At 41.5% G+C, this 27,589-nt stretch overlaps 1 protein-coding gene across 4 annotated transcripts in view; it reads left to right on the top strand.

Moving 5' to 3' along the window:
- Positions 1-27,589, top strand: part of veph1 (ventricular zone expressed PH domain-containing 1) — a 285,636-nt gene that overhangs the window by 195,506 nt on the left and 62,541 nt on the right. For all 4 annotated transcript variants that reach the window (XM_060923054.1, XM_060923053.1, XM_060923052.1 and 1 more), the window contains one exon: positions 16,930-17,047. In XM_060923054.1, the coding sequence (XP_060779037.1) occupies positions 16,930-17,047 (118 nt within the window). The remainder of the gene's footprint in view (positions 1-16,929; positions 17,048-27,589) is intronic.

The following is a 27,589-nucleotide window of genomic DNA, read 5'->3' as shown; positions in this document are numbered from 1 at the left end:
CGTACCTCTCCGGTCCCCTGTGGAGACCACCTCTCCCCTACCCAACTCGCGGAGGTTGCCCAGTTGCAGACCAAGTTTTCGGACGTGTTCTCGCCCCTGCCCGGCCGCACTAACCTCATAGAGCACCACATTGAGACGCCCCCGGGGGTGGTAGTGCGTAGCCGCCCTTACAGGTTACCCGAGCACAAGAAAAAGGTGGTTCGGGAAGAACTCGAGGCCATGCTCGAAATGGGCATCGTCGAGGAGTCCCACAGTGACTGGAGCAGCCCAGTGGTCTTGGTACCCAAGGCCGACGGGTCGGTCCGGTTCTGTGTGGACTATAGAAAAGTCAACCCGGTGTCTAAATTCGATGCATACCCAATGCCTCGTATTGATGAGTTGCTTGATCGGCTAGGTATGGCTCGTTTTTACTCGACACTGGATTTAACAAAGGATTATTGGCAGATCCCCTTGAGTCCATTATCCCGGGAAAAAACGGCCTTTTCCACACCGTTCAGCTTACACCAATTCATCACACTTCCTTTTGGGCTGTTTGGGGCGCCCACTAGGTTTCAGCGGCTGATGGACAGGGTCCTCCACCCCCACGCCACCTATGCGGCCGCCTACCTCGACGACATCATCGTCTATAGTAACGACTGGCCGAGGCACCTGGAACATCTGAGGGCTGTCCTTAGGTTGCTGAGGTGAGCGGGTCTCACAGCCAACCTGAAGAAGTGTGCGATTGGGCAGGTGGAAGTACGGTATCTGGGCTTCCACTTGGGCAATGGGCAGGTGCGTCCCCAAATTAACAAGACAGCAGCAATTGCGGCCTGCCCGAGGCCCAAGACCAAAAAGGGGGTGAGACAGTTCCTGGGGCTGGCTGGCTATTATCGTAGGTTTATACCTAATTATTCGGATGTCACCAGCCCGCTGACTGATCTGACTAAAAAGGGGGCACCAGATCCGGTCCAGTGGACGGAGCAATGCCAGCGGGCTTTTTCTATGGTAAAGGCTGCACTGTGCGGGGGCCACTTTTACACTCCCCTGACTTTTCTCTCCCCTTTATGTTGCAGACGGATGCGTCGGACGGAGGGCTGGGGGCCGTTTTGTCCCAGGAGGTGAAGGGGGAGGATCGCCCAGTCTTGTACATCAGTCACAAGCTGTCGGTGCGTGAGGTGCACTACAGCACCATCGAGAAAGAGTGCCTGGCGATCAAGTGGGCGGTCCTCGCCCTCCGTTACTACCTGCTGGGACGCCCTTTCACCCTTTGTTCGGACCACGCGCCCCTCCAGTGGCTCCACCGCATGAAGGATGCCAACGCGCGGATCACCCGTTGGTATCTGGCACTCCAACCCTTTAATTTCAAGGTGATCCACAGGCCGGGGGCGCAGATGGTCGTGGCGGACTTCCTCTCCCATCAAGGGGGGGGGGGAGTCAGCTGCAGGCCAGACAGCTGCCCGGCCTGAGTCGGGCGGTGGGGGTATGTGGCAGTGGGGGCGTGGTCAAGCATCGGTCTGTGACAGGAGAGCAGAGTCAGGGAAGGTAAGTGGCAGAATCACTACACCTGTCGTTAATTAATGTGTTTGTGTGTCTTCCCAGTGACCACGCCCTATTTAAGGAGAGAGAGCGAGAGGAGAGAGCTCTCTCCCGAACCAGACGGCTGATGTGTGTCTGAGTGTGTGAGAGTGTTTAAAAAAGCTGAAAAGCTGAATAAAAGAGAGTTTTGTGACTCAGTTCTGGCCTGCCGTCCTTCTGTGCTCCACCCACCTACATGAACTGTCACAGTCATGTTCATTCATACATGACAAAATGGCATCTAGCTTGCTCAACTAGCTAATGGATGTAAGATGCTGATATTTCCGTAGGTTGTGTCTCGCATAATTTGCAGACAACGACCATGACATTAGCTGAATAACTGAGACAGAGATACTCGTTTATCTCCACTGTCTCAAATATTGCTGCTACAGATTTGGTGCATGAAGTGTAGATTGTTATCAGGAAGCTGCTTTATTGTGACTGGGTTTTGCAATGTAATCACTGTGGGAAGCCATGGTCTAAAGGTTAGAGAAGCAGCTTTGGGACCATAAGGTGGCCAGTTTGATTCCCTGGGCTAGCAGGAATGACTGAAGTGCCCTTAAGCAAGGCACCTAACCCCCAACTGCCTCCAGGCTGTTCTGGGTATGTTGTATGTTGCTCTGGATAAGAGCGTCTGCTAAATGCCATTAATGTAATGAAGTTAAATGTTGTTGGGTTTTTTTAATGACATCAAGTACTGTTTGTAACTTTCCACCCCTGAGCACAAAACATACAGTACTGTGCAAAAGTCTTAGCCCCCCTATTTTTTCATACAAACTTTGTTACATATATCTATTTTATGACGTCTGCATTATCGAGTCAGTCCAAAAACATTTTAGAGTTCCAAACATTTGTTTCTTTTTTCCAGCACAAAATTAAACGTTACAGAAAAAAAATGTTTCAGCAGCATATTACATAAGAGAGCACTTTTCAGATTAAAAAAAGAAAACATAATGAAGGCTACTGGGTTTTGGTGCAAAATGAAGAAGTGAGTGTGACAGTCAAAGTGTCCAGAAGAACTGTGGCTGGTTCTGTAAGATGCTCAGTAAAACCTACAGCTCATTTCCGCATAAAACTGCACTCACTGGACCTGAAACTACTACTTTTTTTTTTAAGCAAAGGGTCGTCTCACACCAAATATTGACTTTGTTTCATTTATTATGGCTTACTGATTACAGTATTTTTTTTAAATGTTGAAACATTTCATTGCATTACTTTTAAGCCATTTTGGTCTACAGCATTTTTATTTTTTTTTTTACATGTGCCTAAGACGTTTGCACAGGACTGTATATTAATCCCATCATCTTTATTTGGATTTTCTTTTTAAATCATGGCTCTACTTGGTGGAATCTGCTATGAATTCTCTTAAATTGCCTACAAATCTAAACAGAGCAACTCATTTACTCATTTGTAGCTCATCAGGATGCTAATATGGACAGTCTGTTGACAGGAAGCTCAGACTCAAAGTGGGATATATTGGGATATAATTCCATGTACATGAATGTAGATTCTCCCGGCGCTCCTCTGGATGTAATCCAACATTGTGTGTACTTTAAACAGCACTGGGAGATGGTATCATTCCATGAGAGAGAGAGAGAGAGAGAGAATGGGTTGGCCCCTTCCCATTTGCATGAACAGTTCCAGCAACATTCTGAAGACTCCATACATCCTTATATGAAGACATTTTTTTCTGATTAGAACGCAGGGAGAAAACGAGCTGCTGGAGGTCTTTGCTGGAGGAATTTACTCCTTATACCATATTGAAGGCATTACCGAGTGGGGTGTCATCTTGGCAATGGCAGATCATAGGATATGGGCAATTTAAAAAAAACAAAAAAACAGCAGAACCATGTGGCAGCTTTCATTGTTTTGTTTCTCTGTGTGTTTACTGTGATAAGATGCATTGCATGTGCATGTGCAAAAGAGAAAGCCTACAAAAGAAACACGATACTCCCCAAATGGACAATTGGGTTGAGTTTTCCAGAACAATCCATCACAAATAGAAGGAGACCATCACTTATTTACAAATTATACCAGGCAGCAGTGAAACCAAAGCAGATCTCCAAATCCCTTGACTCTCTCCTTCTTTCTGAAAACCTCCGAACCTCAGAACAAGGCTTTAGGGCTTTGGGATTAAAGCAGACCTCACTGTAGACATTTCCACTTGCATATCAGGAATATTTTAGTGCTAATGTCCAGCTCGTACTTTGGACTGGGAAAGAGTGGAGTGTGGAGTGTGATGCTCAGTGCCTTCTTATCAGATGAGAGTCTTTGTGAAACATCTGATCTATGAAGTGACTCACCAGATCCTGTTTCCTGTTTGTTGTCTGCAGTCTTGAGTCACTTTGAATCATCAGTGTATCAGAGAGTCATGATAAGAAAACACACATTACTGTTGCATTTGCGGAACTCTGATATTTAGCATTACATTTGTTTTCCTTTGTCTTTCAGACATATCAGTGCAAGTTACAGTTCCCATGAAAACCTAGAAGATTTCACAATAGGGCTTATACTTTATACATGAATTTGTCAAGAACAGATAATGTGTTCTAAACAAATCTAAGTAGGACTAGAATACTTATTGAGACTAGAGGTGAGAATAAGAACTGGGACTCCAATGAGGACGCAACAGAAAGGTCAAATGAGTGGAAGGTTGACGGTGACAGGACAAAGAAAGAGCATGTTCATTAACAAGGTTCCTGATTTACAAGGTTCATTCATTCACACTTAGTAACTACCTGGGCAAGGGCATGGCCTTTTCTGAACATTTAGGACTCCTAAGCAGCAACTTATACCGTGAGCTGTTCTAGTGGTTAGCGTGTACACCTCTCAATCAGGAGACTGCGAGTTCTGCTTGCAGTTGGGTCATACCACAGACCATCACAAAAATGGTACCTACTGCCATCTGGCAAGGCACACTGCAATACAGATGTGAGTGGGGAGTCAAACTCTCGTGGTTACCAGAGGACCAGCCCCTCACTGTAACCCTAGCTGTATAGGTGAGATGCCGAGGGCTATGGAAGTGGAGATCGGCGCTGCCCAATGCGCCTTAAGGGCCTGGTTAGTACTGGGATGGGAGACTGCCTGGGAAGACCAGGTCCTGGCACAGGAGGGTCTTTGACTTTTGAAGTGGGAACTTATTCAGGACACCCCACCCACACAAGTATATACAATTTTATATGCAAGAATGATCAGAATTCATTATATGTATACATATATGTATATATTCCTAACATACACTAAACTGACATTGATGAGCATTGTGTTACACGCAGAAAGTTGAATCAAGTTCAACTCGAAGCAACACTCTGTCCCTATGTCACTAGCATAACTCTAGCAGTGTCAACCATTCTGCTTCCGAACAATCACAAATAATAGAAAATCTATCACTTCTGTCAGTACTACCACTGTTCACTGTGATCTAGTGTTGTCATGAAGACCACCTAAACAGAGACCAAGTCATGACCAAGACCAAAGTGTATCGAAACCAAGACAAGACCAAGACTTTGATGGGTTAAGATCAAGTCAAGACCAAGACCAAAGCAGGGTGAGACTGAGTCAAGACCAGGACCAGACCAGTGTGTGTGAAGGGGGTGGGGGAGGGGTGACAGCTGTTAACAGTAACAAAAATTTTGAATTAGCAATTAGTCACGTTATTGGTCTCATTTGAAGCAGGAGGTTTTACATCCAATCACAGTAATGATGATAAATAAATCAGTTAATACACAGGCAATTTAGTGAAATCCCTACAGCTGTGGGCTTGACGGGTCTTGAAATAAAATCCCGAGTCCTCTATGTCCAAAACTGAGACAAGACCAAGTAAAAATGTGGTCGATTCTGGGACGAGACCAAGACCTTCAGAAAGTGGTCTTGACTCTGGTCTTGAGTACTACAATACTAGTGTGATCCCCACCTAAAGACTGGAAATCTAGACGCCATTGGGACTTAAGGGCTTGGAATTCAAGGCTTGAATCTTGGGAAGCTGAACAGGTCTCAGACTCTAGAGCTTATGCCTCGATATATACATAACATAGACTCTAGGGTTTGGAACTCTGGACTTTGACAGACGTAATGACTTGGGACTCTGAACTTGACTCGTAGTGGACAACTTAGGGCTTTACTAAGTCATGAATTCATAAGTTTATGCAGCACTGAACATACGTTCCTAACCCACTTCTCAAAATAGATATCTCCAAAGGTCCACTGTTCAATTTTATAACAGTGTGTTTGTATTGTTTTCCTTGTAGTTGCTGGAGTCCTAAGGTTGGGTAAATGTAAAGAAGCATGTCAGGTAAACAGTCATTTGAGACTAGGCCATTAAACATACAATCAAGCATACAATACCATGCCAAAAACCTTGGTGTTTTTTCTTCGACTCCACATTTCATAAGCAAATACCCTGTGTTGTCAGCAAAAGTTTGGTTCAGATGAGAGGAACCCATCCTTGCCTTCATCTCATCCTGCACTGATTATTGTAACTATATACACAGCTGACATCCATTCCTCTTTGTCTCAATTACAGTGAATACACAATGCTTAACCACTTTAACCCAGATTTTTGCTTCTGATCACAAGCTACCAGTCCTTTGCGGGATCTACTTTGAAGTTTTATTGTTTGTTTTGAAAGTCTTTAATGGACTCGTACCTTCTTACATTGCTCGTCCACCGTCAAACTCAAATCACTTCCTTCTGGCTTCTCTGTGGTCTCGTGTAAAGCCCGGAGGAACTTTTTTTTTTCTCCAAATCAACCTTCCTTAGTATCGGGTTTGTCCCTTCCATCTGTGTTTTTGAGTAAATATTTAAGGTTTTACTTGTGTGCTGTGTATACAAGGTATCTACAAAAGGCTTGATGATGCCCTGTGTGGTGTTTACTGTCCTTTATTCTTTCATATTTACTCCATGTGAATCACTATGGAGATAAAACAGAGAGGAACCCAGTTCCTGGGCATCATCATTATAGTCTCGGGAGACAAAGTCCTGTATTTTTGATTAATGACTATGATCTAAACTTGGACAGCTGAGGTTTATTTTGACCTCCAGTTGCATATATGAAGCAGGTCATAAATCCCCAGTCTCCACTGGTGTTAACAGGATAGTACATAAGCTAGCTCAGTGGCAGATTTGTTCGAGGTAGGGGACGCTTGGTTGACCCTTTCTCTTTCCCCACACATGGTTCTTATTTAGTTCTGTGCTCTTTTTTTCCCTCATTGCTAATGTATAATAGATTCCCAGGACGTTTTTTGAGTCTAAATGGAATGGTGAATTACCATTTCCTGTCACTTAGTGTGATATAAGAATAAACAACAAACGTGTCCTTCCTGTCCTGGTAAAGTATACAGTCCTAGAGACATTCTATCTTAAACTAACTTAGCTTATTATGCTAATTGGAGCACAGTTCATTATAAGGATCGGCATTACCCTGAAACATGCGTAACACTGATGTCACATCTTGCTGGGGATATAGCAGGATGAAAATGTAATTTCTGTTGAAATACCCGAGGGCTAAGTACAATGTTCCATGTGTAAACTTGTGGGACTTTGTGGTTACTAAACCTTCTTTAGCTAGATTAGCACTCATCTGGAAATTGTAATGCCATCCAGATTTCTCCAAAAGGATTTCCTCAGGCGCCATTTTACCCTTTTACATATACAATATACTATTGTTTCAGGATCTGAGAGCTAGCTTTAGTCTGCCTAGTGTGTGTTTAGTTCAGAGTAGTGCTGTCTCTTTCTCAGAAAGATGGAGTATGTTGCTCATACATGTAAATAAATGGAATGGAAAACCTGAAGGTGGCCGAGATGTAGCCTTAAGGTGAGAGGTAGTTTATCATCATCAAGAAAATGTTCCTGTGACTCAAAAGACCAGAGTTTTGATTCCAGTTGGTAGTTACGGCATTTATGCTGTTGAGTTGCTAAGCCGTAAGTTAATATAAATGAATTTTGAGCCAGATGGAAGAAAAAAAAAATGACCATGAATCAAAGTCAAAGGCATGTAGAAGAAAGAAGAAATGAAATGGTGTAACTTCTCTCTGGGGCAAAATGTGCTCATGTTTTTTGGAAAGTTGCTCAAAAAACATGTTTTACCTTCTCTTCATTTCCAATGAAATTCAACTGGGTGACATAATAATAGTCTTATTTGTTGGCTTTGGTTTCTTTGAAAATACTTTATGGAATAAAGAGTAAAATATTAAAAAGTGTTTGTTTCTTTCTTTGATATAAAGCTTGAGTGTTGTATCAGACATCCAGCAAAGTGTGAATAAAAGAAACGTACGTAGATTAAAAAAATAAAATAAAATTAACGTGATAAAACACTGCTGGATTTACTAACAGACATCATCGTGAACCATCCAGATGGGCGGGACTTAATATTAATAATATATAATATGTCTGTCTCCTGCATGTTACATTAGACAGCAAAGAAAAAAACTGCAACCAGTTTCTTCATTCCATAGTTTCTATACTATATATTTTTGGCTTACAGGCAAATGCTTATGTTTAAAGGCAATGCTCTAGACAGTTTTGATAATCCCCATATCGATTGCTTTTACTCAAAAAAAAAAAAATCCAGCAACTTTGAGGTATGAGTAAAAAAGGGTGCATCAGGAGAAGTGTTCGGATCCATATGTAGTTTATTAATCAGTATCCAAACTCATAAGCCAGAAGACAAGTTTAAAAAATTGTCTCAACTAGGCTGGAGCTCATACCGGCCACTGTTGTGTGTGAGTTTGAAATCCGATCAATCCTGTAGGAGGAGGAGCGAATTTTGTGAAATTGCATATGAACCCTGTATATCTGTATCCATGGCAGTTGGCGCCACCTGGTGAACAATTCTTGTTCGAATATGTCTTTAGAGTCTTCTGGATGAGTTTCAGTGAAAACATCCTAGTAGTTTATGAACAGTAGTGTTTGGTGTGATGAGTCACCCAAAATTTTCAAATGCCCATAAAATGGTAAATATGATAGGTGGCACCACCATCTTCACAAATTTTATACATACCAACCTGGGGAACATTCCATATGAGTTTGATCAAAATCCGATCACTCCTGTAGGAGGAATAGTGATTTTTGTGAAATTGGATATCTTTTTATTTTTATTTATTTATTTTATTTATAAACTTTGCTGATTAAACAGCAGGGAATCCTCAGTGGAGCAATAAGCTCCAATACCTGAAGTCCCACAAAATTACAAAAATTTAAATTGTACAATAAATAAACAAACAAACAATAAATAAATAAATAATACATATTAGAAAAAGAAAAGGAAAAAAACTGGCCCAGAAGTATACAGACTAATAGCAGCACAAACTGGTGCTGAGAGTGGAGATTGGCCGACATGTATGACATTTTACACACACAGATTTAAAAGTCTGTGGTCTATCAATATCAAAATAAAGCCTAGTTAAATTACTATAATATAAAAAAAAGGTCCTTCTTAAACTGTGAAAGTGAGTGATTCAAATTCCATAAATGCCGGGGTAAAATATTCCAGATTCTAGGACCCTGAATATAAAAACTGGTCTGAAAAGTTACAGTATTAGCCTTGGGTACATTTAACATAGTTCCCCTTGACAAATCTAATCGCCTAGTAAACCTAGGTACACTAATAGAAATATTATGGTCTGTTGACATAGATTTAAAGATCCAGGTACTCCTGCCAGTAACACAAAGGAAGGAGTCCTAGCTTTAAAAATCTGTCCTTGTAGTTAACATCTGATCTAAATGGAAGAGATAGAATATACTTAGTTGCGCATCTCTGGATTCTCTCAACTGAGTAGAGCAAGATAACTGATTGCGGAGCCCAGACCTGAGAGCAGGACGCCAAACAGCTTCTGACCAGAGAGATGTAAAGTGACTTCCACACCTTGATATCTCTAACCTCAAAAGTAGATCTTCTAACAAAGCCCAACATTTTACTCGCTTTAGCTAAAACCAATTGGACATGAGAGTTCCACTTGAGATATGGCATAACTGTAACACCAAGGTCCTCCTGTGACTCCGTCATTTTGACAGGCGCATCCTTCAGTTGGTATGTGTTCAGCAGAGGCTTGAAGTTTCTCGTGAATGACAGAAGCCCACACTTAGATTGAGGTCCATCCTCCAGAGATCACACCAACTGCATATGCTGTCAAGATCGGTTTGCAGGCATGCACTGTCCTCAGAGGTGTTAACTGCATGATAACACTTAGTGTCATCGGCGTATAATGCAACAGACGATGACATGACTACGCAGGGTAAGTCATTGACAAACAGGAGGAACAACAACGGCCCAAGTATGGAAGTGGCTCCGAAGTTTTGCCCAAGACTATCACTCTCTGATAGCGATCAGAGAGGTAGTCCTTGAACCAGTCCAAAAGTTTACCCGTAATACCAAACCGCCGCAGCTTTATGAGCAGTAGGTGGTGGTCTACTCTATCAAAAGCCTTGGCGAAGTCTAGGTATACTGCGTCAGCTTGAATTCTGGTGTCAAGAAGTTGACCTATCTCATTGAGAACCTTTAATAGCTGATTAGTAGTAGATAACCCCTTCAAAAAACCATACTGAAGTTTGTACAGTTGGGTGGCAATGTGGTCAATGATTTTGTTGTAAATACACCATTCCATTACTTTTGAAGCCACAGGCAGTAGTGAAATAGGCCTATAGTTTGTCACTTCCTTAGTGGCCCCACCCTTGTGAATAGGGATGATATTTGCCAATTTCCATGAGGACGGGACTTTCCCCAAGCTGAGACATTTGTTGAACAAGGAGCATAAACAGTCACAGATACAGTGGTGCTTGAAAGTTTGTGAACCCTTTAGAATTTTCTATATTTCTGCATAAATATGACCTAAAACATTGTCAGATTTTCACACAAGTCTTAAAAGTAGATAAAGAGTACCCAGTTAAACAAATGAGACAAAAATATTATACTTGGTCATTTATTTATTGAGGAAAATGATCCAATATTACATATCTGTGAGTGGCAAAAGTATGTGAACCTCTAGGATTAGCAGTTAATTTGAAGGTGAAATTAGAGTCAGGTGTTTTCAATCAATGGGATGACAATCAGGTGTGAGTGGGCACCCTGTTTTATTTAAAGAACATGGATCTATCAAAGTCTGATCTTCACAACACATGTTTGTGGAAGTGTATCATGGCACGAACAAAGAAGATTTCTGAGGACCTCAGAAAAAGTGTTGTTGATGCTCATCAGGCTGGAAAAGTTACAAAACCATCTCTAAAGAGTTTGGACTCCACCAATCCACAGTCAGACAGATTGTGTACAAATGGAGGAAATTCAAGACCATTGCTACCCTCTACAGGAGTGGTCGACCAACAAAGATCACTCCGAGAGCAAGGCGTGTAATAGTCGGCAAGGTCACAAAGGACCCCAGGGTAACTTCTAAGCAACAGAAGGCCTCTCTCACATTGGCTAATGTTAATGTTCATGAGCCCACCATCAGGAGAACACTGAACAACAATAGTGTGCATGGCAGGGCTGCAAGGAGAAAGCTACTGCTCTCCAAAAAGAACATTGCTGCTCATCTGCAGTTTGCTAAAGATCACGTGGACAAGCCAGAAGGCTATTGGAAAAATGCTTTGTGGATGGATGAGACCAAAATAGAACTTTCTGGTTTAAATGAGAAGCGTTATGTTTGGAGAAAGGAAAACACTGCATTCCAGCATAAGAACCTTATCCCACCTGTGAAACATGGTGGTGGTAGTATCATGGTTTGGGCCTGTTTTGCTGCATCTGGGCCAGGACGGCTTGCCATCATTGATGGAACAATGAATTCTGAATTATACCAGCGAATTTTAAAGGAAAATGTCAGGACAACTGTCCATGAACTGAGTCTCAAGGGAAGGTGGGTCATGCAGCAAGACAACGAACCTAAGCACCCAAGTCGTTCTACCAAAGAATGGTTAAAGAAGAATAAAGTTAATGTTTTGGAATGGCCAAGTCAAAGTCCTGACCTTAATCCAATTGAAATTTTGTGGAAGGACCTGAAGCGAGCAGTTCATGTGAGGAAACCCACCAACATCCCAGAGTTGAAGCTGTTTTGTATGGAGGAACGGGCTAAAATTCCTCCAAGCCGGTGTGCAGGACTGATCAACAGTTACCGCAAACGTTTAGTTGCAGTTATTGCTGCACAAGGGGGTCACACCAGATACTGAAAGCAAAGTTTCACATACTTTTGCCATTCACAGATATGTAACATTGGATCATTTTCCTCAATAAACAAATGACCAAGTAGAATATTTTTGTCTTGTTTGTTTATCTGGGTTCTCTTTATCTACTTTTAGGACTTGTGTGAAAATCTGATGTTGTTTTAGGTCATATATATACAGAAATATAGAAAATTCTAAAGGGTTCACAAACTTTCAAGCACCACTCTATAAAGTGCAGAGCCCCTTAACAGCCAGGCCAGAATCTTATCAGGGCCAGTTGCTTTATTCACGTCCATATGACCCCTGTGTAGCCTCACCCATAGCAGGTGGCACCACCTGCTGAACAATTCTTGTTAGAATATGTTTTTAGAGTCTTCTGGGTGAGTTTCAGTGAAAACGTCCCAGCAGTTTACAAAGAGTAGCATTTAATGTGGTGAGTCACCCAAAAATTTCAGACACCCATAAAATCATAAATATGACAGGTGGCACCACCATCTTGACAAATTTTATACATCCCAACCTGGGGAACATTGCATGAGTTTGATCAAAATCTGATCACTCCTGTAGGAGGAGTAGCAATTTTTGTGAAATTGCATATGACCCCTGTGTAGCTGCATCCATGGTAGGTGGCACCACCTGGTGAACAATTCTTGTTGGAATATGTTTTTAGAATCTTCTGGGTGAGTTTCAGTGAAAATGTCCCAGCAGTTTACAAAGAGTAGCGTTTAATGTGACCAGTCACCCCAAAATTTCAGACACCCATAAAATCGTAAATATGACAGGTGGCGCCACCATCTTGACAACTTTTATGGACACCCGCGTGAGGAACGTTGTATGTGAGTTTGATCAAAATCCGATCAATCCTGTAGGAGGAGTAGCAATTTTTTAAAATTGTGGATGGATGACGATGGACAACGGATAGACCACGAGTGATCGCATAAGCTCATCCGGACTGGCCTATGGTCAGATGAGCTAAAAATCAGTGCCATAAAGCAATAGCCGAATCCAGAACCAGGCAGGAATAATCTAAAATCATTATAGCAGGGTCAAAATACAAGCAAAGGACATGAACTACTAACAAGGTGTAGAACTTACTCACTGAATCCAAAGACAGGATGGCTTTTATATTCAATAAACCAGAAATGAAAACAATACATGAACAGGAAGTGATCTAGAAGGTCACTCTGAGAGTGCAGATCTCTGGCAAGGTCAACAGTCAACTCTATTGATACTGAGGGCACAATTGCCACTTTGCATCTGTCTTTGTCTTGTCATTTGTGTTATTGTACTTGGATAGCTGGATGTTTAGATAGCTAAATGTCTACTTAGATAGTGAAATTAAATACATTATTGTATCTTTAAGGGTACAGTGGCTTGTCACTGGATCAGTACCCTCTAAGGTACTTATTTGTACCCTTTATATACTGCTTGGGACCGTATCTTTTTGGCCCTAAAAAGGTATACATAGTTACCTTGAGGCCTAATAATGAGCCAAAGAGGGTACATTAGTTAGATTGTACCTTGGGGGACAGAAATAGACTCCTCCTGTACCCCTATTTCTGACAGTGTAGCTATAGATAGTTATTTATATACCTTATTTTGGAATCTTCTATTTTCTCACTAAATGCACCATGGGGAGCCTGAGGGAAATGGTATTTCAATGCGCTGTGTACTTGTATATGGATGTGTTGCCAATAAAGCTCTCTTGAATATTATATTCCAGGCATTTAGCATACGCTCTTACCAAGAGCAACCTGGGGAGCAGTTAAGGGTTAGGTGCTTTGCTCAAGGGCACTTCAGCCATTCCTGCTGGTCCAGGGAATCAAACTGGTGATCTTTTGGTCCCAAAGCTGCTTCTCAATCCAATAGGCCATGGCTTCCCCAAGTAGTGAATATGCAAATCTGCAACTGCAACCACTTTATTCCTCTGGCTATATTTCCAAAACTATTAGAATTATGTGCCAATATGTGGATCCCAGAGGATTACTGATACCCGTGAATGTGGATTGTCATATATTTAGTCATTGTATTTCTACATTGGCTATGTTTTGTCACTATTGAACTTTACTATTATGCCATCTACTGGATTTTAAGATGTATGGAATTGTTGAGCACAGACTTCCACCAAGGCCAAATGCTGTATCAGGCAACATTAGTGAAAGTTAAACTAAATTCTTGGATCCGCCCCATGACTTGGATCCACTCCAAAATGTACTGAGTTCTGAAATGTACCATGGCCCAAGGTACACCTTTCTACCAAGTTTCATGGAAATCAGGTTGGTAGGTTTTGCATCATCCTGCTTATAATCAGACAGACCAACAATCTGCACTGAAAACATAAGGCTCCAGCTTGCCCACGACCCTGCACAGGATAAGCGGTTATGGATGGATGGATGGATGGATGGATGGATGGAGAACTTAGGTAAAGTTGCCCTCTGTTGATGGGAAGGGCTCAGGAGTGACAGTCTGACCCACACATTGGTAATATTGATTAGGGCCTGAGCACCGGCGGTGCAAGGCCCTATTGTTTTCCTAAGAATTCTTACCGTGGGTGGTACAGTGGTGTAGTGGTTAGCACTGTCGCCTCACAGCAAGAAGGTTCTGGGTTTGAGCCCAGTGGCTCTACCCCCTGTGTAGAGTTTGGATGTTCTCCCTGTGTCTGTGTGGGTTTCCTCCGGGTGCTCCGGTTTCCCCCACAGTTCAAAGACATGCAGTTAGGTTAATGTGGGGCAGCCTTGGGCTGAAGTGCCCTTGAGCAAGGTACCTAATCCCTGACTGCTCCCTGGATGCTGTAGTATGGCTGCCCACTGCTCTGGGTGCGTGTGTTTACCGCTTCAGATGGGTTAAATGCAGAGGATGAATTTCACTGTGCTTGAGTGTGCATGTGACAAATAAAGGGTTCTTCTTTTTTACTTATTATTATTTTTTGTTGTTCTTCTTTTTCTTCAAGACTTTGCCATTTTTGAGGTTGTTCCCATGGGCAAGAACTCATGAAATTTGGTACACACATCAGTCCTGGTCACCGCTACTCAGGGATAGAGGCTTGACCCCGGGCGTGTCCGGGGGACTCTATAGCACCCCCACATGTCATTGAGACTTTTCCCCGTATATAGGTTCACCTATCCATGTCAATTTTGGTCAGTGTGTGGGGGGACCCAAGGTGAACAAAATTGTAATCTCCTCTCATCTCATTATCTCTAGCCGCTTTATCCTGTTCTACAGGGTTGCAGGCAAGCTGGAGCCTATCCCAGCTGACTACGGGCAAAAGGCGAGGTACACCCAGGACAAGTCACCAGGTCATCACAGGGCTGACCCATAGACACAGACAACCATTCACACTCACATTCACACCTACAGTCAATTTAGAGTCACCAGTTAACCTAACCTGCATGTCTTTGGACTGTGGGGGAAACCGGAGCACCCGGAGGAAACCCATGCGGACACGGGGAGAACATGCAAACTCCGCACAGAAAGGCCCTCGCCAGCCACGGGGCTCGAACCTGGACCTTCTTGCTGTGAGGTGACAGCGCTAACCACTACACCACCATGCCGCCCCAAAATTGTAATGTATATTGTATTAGCTATACTCAACAGGAAGTGAGTTATTTTCGGTTTTGTGCATTTTGACACATTACATTTTGACATTCTTCTCTGAGGCAGTTTGTTGGATTCATTCCAGATTTGGTACACGTGATGTCAAGATGTTGCTGATTTTGAATTGCGAAGGGTTTTGCGATACCTTGCAAGATGTTGAAAAGGTGAAACAATAAATTTATATGTTACGCCACGCAAACAGGAAGTGTGTCATAAATTTGCCATGCATTGCCTGATATGGCTCAAACTTCATAGGATATAGGATATGTCCACATGCCCAAAGTGACCCTCTGGTATAGCACCTCCATTTGAACCTGGACAATAATGACTCCATTGCCTAAAAATTCATCACTGTTTGTGCACACATCAGATACCCAGGCTTTTGTCGCACATCTCAGATGTGGGGGCGGCACGGTGGTGTAGTGGTTAGCGCTGTCGCCTCACAGCAAGAAGGTCCGGGTTCGAGCCCCGTGGCCGGCGAGGGCCTTTCTGTGTGGAGTTTGCATGTTGTCCGCGTGGGTTTCCTCCGGGTGCTCCGGTTTCCCCCACAGTCCAAAGACATGCAGGTTAGGTTAACTGGTGACTCTAAATTGACCGTAGGTGTGAATGTGAGTGTGAATGGTTGTCTGTGTCTATGTGTCAGCCCTGTGATGACCTGGTGACTTGTCCAGGGTGTACCCCGCCTTTCGCCCGTAGTCAGCTGGGATAGGCTCCAGCTTGCCTGCGACCCTGTAGAAGGATAATGAGATCTTAGATGCGTGTGCATTGTATGATGACCACGTGTGATGATTTGTGGAACCGGAGGTGCTCGGGCCCTTCATTGCCGCTTGTGGCTACGGTATATTAATCTGGTTATTTCTGTTGCCCAGAAAATTGACTTAAATTTGTGTGTAATCCGACTCTGAATCTCGACCAAGAACTTTCCCTGGGTAAATATTGATGTAAGTGTTGAATTTAAGTTGCTGATTTATGTCATTAATCCTTAATAAATTTCAATAAGCTTTACCAGTTTATGGGTCTTAATTGGTATGAAACAGTGTTGTCTCAGAGAATGGTGCTACCAGTGCCAATGGCTTTGCATAATTCCTTAATGATTCAATCATTATCTTTGTTGGGAATGTTAATGATTGGTGAGTGAGTTATAAATTGTGTCTGGAATTTATAAGATAATTGACGGCACTTAGGTTTCCAAGTTTCCTGCCTTGCTCAGAGCGTTCTTCAGCAGTCCACAATCCTAAAATATTGTGTGCTGTTTCACTGATTTAATTTTTTGTGACAGATTTTTATTACATACAGTCCAGGCGAAATTTGAAACACATTTATTAATTTAAAAAAAAGTAACTACTATTATGATAAGGATAAAGCGGCTAGAGATGATGAGATGAGATGAGATGAGATGAGATGAGATGAGATGAGATGAGATGAGATGATGATGGCGTGTGATTTGTTATGATCTCTTAATTCCACTATATGGGAATGAAAAATCATTGCTGACTTTTAAAACCTGCAGCCAGTTGGATTTTATTTATGTTTTAATGTTGGGACACTGAACTGATCTGACAGATGAAACAGCACTGTCATTTCTTTCTCTTTGACTCATTTCCTGTTACTCAACACACTCGTCCTCTGCTGCAGGACCTGGACAGTCTGCAGACCCACCTGGAGGAGGTGCGCTTCTTTGACCTCTTTGGCTACAGTGAGGAGGAGGGAGGTTGGCTTTGCTTCATGTGCAACAACCCGGAGAAAGCCACCGGTAAATTTTCTTCCAGATTTATTTTTCAGATCTTTAAAATGTGTCCTAAATTTAGTGCCCACAGCTCCATCAGCAAGACTACTTGCTGATGTGACCGAGCCTTCTTGGCACATCTGTTTTTCCAACCACATCTGTACTGTAATGAACTTATCGTTGCTATAGTAACAGCTCATTCACAAGGACGCGCCACATCAAAAACATGTAAATTATTGTTATGGCGAAGTTTTCTGTAAGATGTTTATTTATTGTTGATGGAAGGAGTTTCCAGTGTCAGAGGGAAAGTTGGAACTTTTTCATTTTTCAGGACAGGAAATTTCACTTTGCAGTTTTTCAGTAACATGATAAGGTGTGTGTGTGTGTGTGTGTGTGTGTGTGTGTGTGTGTGTTACCCCTTTTCCACCAAATCAGTTCCAGGGCTGGTTCAGGGCCAGTGCTGGTGCTGGTTCACAACTCGTTCAACTTGCGAGCCAGCTGAGAACCAGTTTGCTTTTCCATAGCTCGCGGTGCTAAGGGAAGCCACGTCATTACGTCGCTGTATACGTCAGTTACGTCGCTGTATACGTCAGTTACGTCGCTACGTTTGCATAAACCTTGGCACGAATATCGAAGCAAAAACAACACGGAAGAAGCAACAGCAGCAACAACAACAATAATAATAATAATAATAATAATAATAATAATAATAATGGCTGACTTCGCGTTTGTACAGCTGCTGCTTCTCGTCGCTTAAAAATGGCGATCTTTCGCGGTCTTGTTATTGTTGTTGGTCTTAACAACTCCGCCCCCCCCGCTGACGTAAGCAGTTCTTTCCTCTGGCCCAGCAGAGAGTTGGTGCTAGCCTGGAACCGGTTTTTCTGGCCCCAGAGCCAGTTCTTTGTCAGTGGAAACAGAAAACCCGGTTCCAAACTAAGCACTGGCCCCGAACCAGCCCTGGAACCGCTTTAGTGGAAAAGGGGCATGTGTGTGTGTGTGAAAATCTTTAAGATAATCATCAGCTTGAATGTGGTAACAGTAACTCAACTTCATCACACCACCTCGACATTGATTATTTTCCTCTAACACAGAGGTTCTCAACCTTTTCTACTTTAAACCCCACCTATTCATACTTGTAATGAGTCGTGGCCCATTTATTAAAAAAAAGATCCCCAATTATTTTGGCTCATCTATTCTACTAGAATCTAATAATCTACTGTAAAGTGTATTAATGGGATGCAACATCACTCCCTGTTAGAGATGGGAGCCCAGGAATTAAATAAGTGCAATAAAAAGAAACTGTTTGTAATTGTCAGTATTGTATTTAAAACTGTACGGATGTGCCAGAAGCCAAACCCATGCATGCAGGGCATTCTCAGTCAAAAGGGATTAATGATCCAAAAGTGGAGTCTGGTCCATTAACACAAGAACTTATTGCCAGATTTGTGTTCAGCAATCAAGCAAGTTATTAAAACCAAGAAGTGGATATAGAAACCACTCAATGGGATTAGATCCTTACATGCTAACAAAGAAGGATTTTTCCTACGAGTTGGAAAATTATCCATCCATTAAGTTCCCCAAGGCGGCACGGTGGTGTAGTGGTTAGCGCTGTCGCCTCACAGCAAGAAGGTCCTGGGTTCGAGCCCCGGGGCCGGCGAGGGCCTTTCTGTGTGGAGTTTGCATGTTCTCCCCGTGTCCGCGTGGGTTTCCTCCGGGTGCTCCGGTTTCCCCCACAGTCCAAAGACATGCAGGTTAGGTTAACTGGTGACTCTAAATTGAGCGTAGGTGTGAATGTGAGTGTGAATGGTTGTCTGTGTCTATGTGTCGGCCCTGTGATGACCTGGCGACTTGTCCAGGGTGTACCCCGCCTTTCGCCCGTAGTCAGCTGGGATAGGCTCCAGCTTGCCTGCGACCCTGTAGAAGGATAAAGCGGCTAGAGATAATGTGATGTGTGTGATGTGTAAGTTCCCCAACATCTCAAACTACCTGGTGCTGCAGACATCGTTCTACATGAACACATAGATGAAAACCTGGAACAGCATGAAGGAGAACAACTTTTTATATGTGGCTGGGTTAAAGATCTATGGATCTGGACACTACAAGTTTTAATATCAGGTGTAAACAAACCACAGCTGTTCAATTCCCAGTCCTCCCTGATCTTCTCTTCTTGTTACGGCATGGCTCGTAAACTCGCCGCAGCATAAAAAGGGAGACCACACAAAAGGTTACGGATTGAATTGTAAACCTTTATTTATAATTACCAGTTTTCCAAGCGTCTAGGGTAAACATATGTGGTGCAAAATATGGCGTGGACTGTGTGGATGAGTGAAGGTGTATGTCAGTTATGTGGTCAATGTACTGTAGAGGCAAGAAGGGGAAGAAAGTAAGAGAGAGTGCAGATAAAATGACTGTGCGTCCACACACACAGCCAGTAGGTGCCTACTGAGGAAGAGCAAAGCTCCACCTTATATTCCAGGTTCGCCACCCAGGTGTAACGAATGATGTTAATTATCCTGCCTGACACCAGCCTTGCCCGTGCACTGGCGAGCTGATGCCAGGAATGTTAGGGTTTTGCTAGGATTCGAACCTGGTTCGCTGGTGTGATAATCCAGCAAACCCCCACTAGGCCACCAGGGGGATGACGCAAATGCAGAGGCGTGAGGCGGAAGTAGAAAAAGTATCAAAAGGTTTATTTACAATATTTACAAAAAATCCAAAAAGTATAATCCAAAACGCTCAGAAGATCTTAAGGGAAAAAATAAAAAATCCAAAAGTTCAAAGTCAATACAAAAGCCAAAAAAAAAAAAACTAGAAAAGAAAAGGCAAAAATACCAAACGCTCAGAAGATTCACAAAGTCAAAAAACAAAATCCACAAAGTCCAAAAGAAAGCAAAAATACAAAGAACACAAGGACATGGACGAGGAAATCGGAACAGAGGTAACTGGAGCTTAAACATAACAGCACAAAGACTCCGTGACAAGAGGACTGAACTCAGGGGGTATAAATACACAAAATAAATTGGAAACAGGTGACACTAATGAAAACAGGCAATCAACACCAACCCAAAACACAGGACACAGTGGCGACCTCTAGAGGCCAAAACAAACATAGACAAAAAACAGGAAATAACAGCGACCTCTAGAGGCCAAAACAGTCCCAGTCCTAACAAGGAGGGGGCTCAGAACATAACATTCTGAGGACTTAGCATCTCCTGAACTTCAGAACATCACAAAATAACGGAAAATGGCAAGAAAAGTCACTGATTTGCAAATCCAAACAAAATAAATTGGAGGAATTTGCAAACCTTTCACAAAGTGATCACTGCAAATCTGAGCGTTCTTCGACTCGGCTTCTTTTGCTCACAATGAACAGTTCAAGCGCCACCTTTCTTGTTATCATTTGGTAAAATCCTTTGCCCTTTCACCCTTTATCACTTCACAGGGAACCTGGAATAAATTTATAGACCCTTTTCAGTCACGTGACCTTCATAAATGCGACCGCCATTTTGGACATGTAGTGGACTTCGGCTCAAATCGGTTTGAATGCAAGGAAGGTGACAAACATAAAAGAAAAAGGAGCGAGATGCAGAAAACTGTAATTACTAGTTTACTGTAATTATGATCTGGCAGCTATTTACACCGGATCCAGTGTAAATAGCTGCCGGAGCCAACGTCCGAGCTTGCCGGAGCACGCTCCGGCCGGCCGCGAGCTAGCGTGCTCCGGAACCTCGGACGTTGGCTCCGGCAGCTATTTACACTGGATCCGGTGTAAATAGCTGCCAGATCATAATTACAGTAAACTAGAATGGAATGCTAACAGCAATGTAATGCCTTTTCTGGCTAATTTTATTCCTCTTACCTCCAACAAAGTGGTCACTACACAAGCGTTGGTATGCCGCTATCCATCTTCTCCGTCGGTCAGCATCTACCGGGATCCGATAAAATGATAACCCTTGCCTTGTTTGTTGATGGTTACTACATCCAGGTGCACAACAATATAGTGGCATGATGGAAGTCTTGCTGAAAATAAACACTTTCTTTGCTGCCGTTCCTCAATGTTGGCTGTGGTAAACTACTGGTAGTACATGTCCAAAATGGCGGCCGCGTTTGTCGTGACGTCACATGAAAAGGGTCCATAAGTTTCACTGTTTGTTCGATTTGAACAGCGCAAAACAACGCAAGCGTAGGGCATTTTAATGACTAGTGAGGCACCCCAGTGATAGTAACACTTTGTGAACAGTGAGCTCAGCTGACCACCACTTCATGTCTTGCATATCTAATGAGGCGGATGTGACGTCAGATGCAACTCAGCAATTGTACCCTACTAAAAATAGCTTCAACTTGAAAAAAAACATTTTACATCCCACTAGATGGCGCTTTGCAGCCCACTAATGCACTGCGATCCAGTCGTTGAGAAACACTGCTCTAACAACACAACATGGAGTGTTTTATTCCGTACATAATGTGAACTAATCGAGATATTTCCCTGCAAGAATCTGTTCCAAGAAGCGATCGTGATGGAGCAGGAAATAAGATGAAGATCTATAATTAGAGCAGAGTTAGTTATTGATGGACCATATAGAAGAAATATTTGGGAATGGGAATGCTGACATTCATCATTCTGCTTCCACCATCCTAATGGTCTACAGAACAAAACAGGAAATGAAAAGGAAAAGTGCAGCAGAAAGAAAAACACCCAGTAAGGAAAGGGACTGAGAAGGAGGGATGACAAATTGGAACAGTCTGCTTTCTCAGTACTGGAAACATCTAAGAGATTTAACGGACGTGGTAACTGCTCCTGCCTTAGAGGTAGTGCTTGTTACAGCCTTCTACAATTTCACATCCTCTCATATTGTAACACTATACCACACACGACACATTTATAACCAGGCCAACTTGTTATTTCTGTGCGTCTGCTACATAACTAACTCCACGGGATATTGGATTGTAGGATCAAAGGAGCGCACTGGATGAACATACATCAGATCCTGAAAATAGTGCACTACATAGGGCCCTGGTCATCGTGTTGGACACAGCAGATGATAAAGAACTAAAAGAAGAAAGGAGGCAGAGAAAGAATAGAAATGAAAAGAGAGGAGAAGATGATGACGATGATGATGAGGAGGAGGAGGAAGGAGGAGAAAAAAGAGCAGAAGGAGGAGGAATAAGAGGAATAAGAGGCAGCAAAGAAAAACAGAGGTAGATAGAAAGGTAGATGGGAGGTAGGTAGATAGATAGAAAGAGAATACAAAATGATGACGATGATGATGGATGAGAGGAGGAAGAAGAAAAAGAAGAGGAAACACATAGAAGAATATGACTAAGGAGAACTAGAAGAAGAAAAATAAATCAGAGAAGAAGAAGAGGGACAGAAGAGAAGAAGAAGAAGAAGAAGAAGAAGAAGAAGAAGTGGAAGAAGAAGAGATTGATGAAGGATGAGAAGAACAAAAAATAGGAAAAAGTAGAGAAAAATAATGGAGGGGGAAAAGGAGGTAGATAATGAAAGATGATGATGATGATGATGATGATGATGATGATGATGATGATGGACAAGAGGAGGAGGAAGAAGAAAAAGAAGAGAAAGGAGACAGAAGAAGAATGTGAATGAGGAGGACTAGAAGAAGAAAAATAAATAAAAGATGATGATGATGATGATGACGACGATGATGATGATGATGATGATAAAGTAGAAGTAGGAGGAGAACAAGAAGAGATTGATGAAGGATATGAAGAACAAGGAGTAAGAGGAAGCAGAGAAACATGATGAAAAAAAGGGAAAAGGAGGTAGATCATGAAAGATGATGAAAGAGAAGAAAAGATGGTTTTGGTGGTGAGGATAATGATAATGATGATGGATGAGCAGAGGAGGAAGAAGAAAAAGAGGAGGAAGAAGGCATTGAAGAAGAAGAATGATGTGAATAAGGAATAGTAGAAGAAGAAAAATAACTTGAAGGAGAAATGAAGAAAGAGGAAGAGGAGAAAGGGCAGAAGTGAAAGGAGAAGGAGGAGAAGAAGAAGAACATGATGGTGATGATGCATGATGAGAGGAGGAAGAATAAAGCAAAGAGGAAGGAGAAGTAGAAGAAGAATGTGAATAAGGAGCAATAAATGAACAAAATGAGTTGGAGAAGGAGTACAAGGAGGACTAGCAGAAGAAAAATAAATCAAAGAAGAAGAAAAGGAGAGGAAGAGAAAGAATAGAAGTGAAAGGAGAAGATGATGATTATATTGATGGCGAAGTAGGAGGAGAGGAAGAAAAGCTTAATGAAGGACGAGAAGAACAAAGATAAAGCGGATGCAGAGAAAAAACAAAGAAGGAAAAAAGGGGGAAAGGAGGTAGATAATGAAAGAGATGATGAACAAGAAGAAAAGTTGATGATGATGATGATGATGATGATGATGATGATGATGATGATGATGGATGAGCAGAAGAGGAAGGAGGAGTAGGACAAGAATGTGAGTAAGGAGTAGAAGAAGAAATGAGTAGGAGGAAGAGAATAAATAAGGAGGCCTAGAAGAAGAAAAATAAATCCGAGGAGAAGAGGGGAGGAAGACAAAGAGTAGAAGTGAAAGGAGGAGGAGGAGGAGGAGGAGGGTGTGAATAAGGAAAGAAAAGAAGAAGAAGAAGAAGAAGAAGAAGAGGAAGAAGAATGAGTAGTAGGAGGAGAATAGGAAATAGTTGAACAAGAAAAATAAATTGAAGAAGAAATGAAGAAAGGGCAGGAAGAGGAAAGAAGGAAAGAAGAAAAAAGAAAAAAGGAGGTGGATAGTAAAATAAAATGATGATGAAGAAGGAGAAGGAAAAAAAGATGAGTTTGATGACCATGATGAAGAATAAGGAGTGACAGAAGAAGAAATAGAAGAAGGAAACAGAGAGGTGGAGAAGATTTTTGAACAGGAGAAGAAGAGAACTGCTGCTGCTCTTTCTACAGGAACATAAAATGGAGCGCCTACAGGATGCTGCATCAACGTTTGGCTCTCAACCCTTCTGCAACCTACAGAAAACAAATTCATATACAGTTCTGTGCAAAAGTCTTAGTCACATGTAAAGAAATGCTGTCGACCAAAAACAACTTAAAAATAATGAAATGAAATGTTTCAACATTAAAAAACGCTATGAACTGTAATCAGTAAGCCATAATAAATGAAACAAAGTCGATATTTGGTGTGAGACGACCCTTTGCTTTTAAAAAAAATAGTAGTCTGAGGTCCAGTGAGTGCAGTTTTATGCGGAAATGAGCTGTAGGTTTTACTGAGCATCTTACAGAACCAGCCACAGTTCTTCTGGACACTTTGCCACGCTCGCGTCTTCATTTTGCACCAAAACCCAGCAGCCTTCATTATGTTTCCTTTTTTAATCTGAAAAATGCTCTTTTATGGAATACGCTGCTCAGATACAAACTTTTTTTATAACATTTAATTTTGTGCTGGGAAAAAATGAATGTTTGGAACTTTAAAATGTTTTTGTAATGTTTAGATTCGATAATGTAGAAATCATAAAATAGAAATTTAGAACAAAGTTTGTATGAAAAAAATTGGGGGGCTAAGACTTTTGCACAGCACTGTGTGTGTGTGTGTGTGTGTGTGTGTGTGTGTGTGTGTGTGTGTGTGTGTGTGTCCATCTCAGAAACTGGTCTCTCATTTGGGACATTCTGGTCAAAAAATAAATTTTCTAATTTTACTATTTTTTTTTTTTTTTTGCATTTACCTAACACTCAATGTTTCTTTTGTACAGAAGAGCGATAGTTCCACTAAGAAATATATGTATTTTTTTAAATTTCTGAAAAAAAAAACTCAGAATTTTTGAGATTAAAGTCAGAAACTTCGAGAAAAAAGTCAAAAATTTCAAGAAACAATCTCAAAACTTTTGAGAGAAAAAAGTCAAAATTTTCGAGAAAAAAGTCAAAATTTTTGAGAAAAAAAAGTCGAAATTTTTTGCGGGAAAAAAGTCGAAAATTTTGAGAAAAAAGTCGAAATTTTCAAGAAAAAAGTAAAAATTTTCATCAAAAGTTTTGAGAAAATAAACTCAAAATTTTCAAGAAAAAAGTCACAAATTTAGGCTAACAGGAAGTACCAGGTCATTCAGAGCTGATGGAGACTTAGTCTGCTACTACTGTGTTTAGTGCTGCTGAAATGGACGACTTAATCAAATGTTATTTCGGGATTGGGTTTAATAACAAAGAGATCCTTGTTATGTAGTGGTTCTGTGTTAGTCTCTAGCAAACAGAAAGCCGCTGCCTAGAAGTATTTGAATCTACGTGAATCACATCACCAACCGACTTCCTGTACCCCGGTTGTCACAACTCTGAATTCAATGGCTCTGGTCTCAGCCATTCATGTCTACCGGCCGCGAGTGAGTGTCACTTCCGTATGGAAGCCCGCCTTCTACAGAGTTCTGACTTTTTTTTTCTCGAAAATTTCAACTATTTCTCGAAAATTTTGACTTTTTTCTCGAAAGTTCTGACTTTTTTTCTCGAAAATTTCGACTTTTTTCTCGAAACTTTTGACTTTTTTCCTCAAAAATTTTGACTTTAATCTCAAAAATTCTGAGTTTTTTTCTCAGAAGTTTCCAAATAAAATATAAAACCCTGGCCCTATTGCTCTGCCGTACTTTTGTCATGTTTAATAAGAATAAAGATAGTATCTTGCTTTATCTGGCCTCCACTGTGGAAATTTTTTTGATTGCAATTCAAATGCTTTTGTAAAAATTGATTTCCATATAAAATAACTACATCATGAAGAATTAAAGCCCCTCCTTCACAGAGGAGTGAAAATATTGAATAAATTTCCTCTTTTTGATTGCTTGGGTTAAAAATGCCAAGTTATGATGACTGAATTGATTATTCACTTAAATATGAATAATATGATACAGTTTGGGGTATTTGATATGGCGAAATAGGACACAATGGAAAAATCAAGAACACACCGGAAAGATGAGAATAACGGCGGTGGTAAAAGAACAGCGACTGTACCGGCTGAAGGTCGCGCAGGTCTCTGCTGCGACGCGCAAGCAACGGGACATCACTACCGCACCGGACGGAGCGTGAGGCGGGGGCGGGGCAAAATGACTGGCCGTAGATTCTATCAAAAGTTCGATCTAAATTGACCATGGTTGCAAAATATTGGCCAAAAATACGCAAACACTATGAAATATGAAAGTAAGATGAAAAAGAAACATTCTATTGCCTTATACTGCAAGACTAAAACAAAATAACACCGTCAAAACTCGCCTTTTCAGTGATAACGTCCGAACAGATCACCCGCGTAACAGAAAGACCGCAAATGGAAGCACGATCAACTTCTAACTGCTGGAGTGGAAAATTCCATTCTACACATGCAAATTGTTAACGTGTGTCCTTCCCCGCACACAAATAACATGCTACGGTAAAAAATAGACCACAACTCATTTTATAGCTCAGAAATTCATACAAGACCAGCTACCATCGGAACATATTCTGTAAGAAACATATTCTATACTGAACTTTCAGCTTTCGTTTCAAAAGCAAAATCGCAGATTTATAGCTAAATTTTTATACAGCGTAGTGATTTTAAGTTACTACTTTTGGTGAGGTAGTGACCTCGACCCTGAGGCTTTCCATTTAGATCAAAACACACGATCGTATTGGTTTTGGCTATGCGGAAAATGGAGTTGCAACGGTGATCAAATATTTTGCATGATGTTTTATTACGGTTATGATTATTCTGTGAGCGCACCAATCCTTAGGTGTATAAAGTTACAACTTAAAATACAATTAGTGATAACTGTAGACTTTTCAGTGGACTACAACCTTTTTAAGGGAACGCGATGGAGTCAACCATTTATCATGTCCCAGATCAAGCCGCCATTTTTCCACAAATTTGCAGAATTTTTGCCAAATTCTGAATATTCACATCAAAGATTTAGTTTTATCTGTATTATTTCTTTCATCATTTTATTTCAAATTAAAACCAACATCACCATTCAAAACCGTATAGTTTATTGACTGTGAGTATATTTATTGGGGGACCCCCACAGTACCCAGTTTCTAACACAGACCCATGTGTATATATATATATATATATATATATATATATATATATATATATATATATGCATGAATATATATACCGCCTCAAAAAAAAGCCTACTTTGTTTATGGGTTCATGCTGTGAGCAGCCATATTGATTTCACATCATGTGCTGAGCTCTGGGTTGAGGAACCATCCCGGAGCAGGAATTCTGAGTTGAAAAGGCATTTTCTTCATTTTTTCCCCTAGTTGAATTATGGTTTGTTCCGTTTTACCTGGGAAGTCGGAATTTCTGAGTTTCCAGTCTGAAATTTCAACTGGAACCCCCCCCCCGAAATCAGATTTCAGACTCAGAAAGTCAGAAGAACCTCACCAACCCCAAAATCCAAGATGGCTGTTTTGCACATCAGAACAGTGAAAGCTGTAGTAATACACTGTTTATTAGCACTAGTGTCTTATTTGTGTCTCATTAAATCACCCGTACACACCATGCTGTCTGACTTCTATCTATGGACATGTTGCTACAGTGTAACTGGTATCGCTAATATCCGTCTTGTTTTTT

This window comes from Neoarius graeffei, chromosome 6, assembly GCF_027579695.1.
Source record: "Neoarius graeffei isolate fNeoGra1 chromosome 6, fNeoGra1.pri, whole genome shotgun sequence".
NCBI classification, from domain to species: Eukaryota; Metazoa; Chordata; class Actinopteri; order Siluriformes; family Ariidae; genus Neoarius; species Neoarius graeffei.
This window is presented reverse-complemented; position numbering and strand designations above follow the sequence as displayed.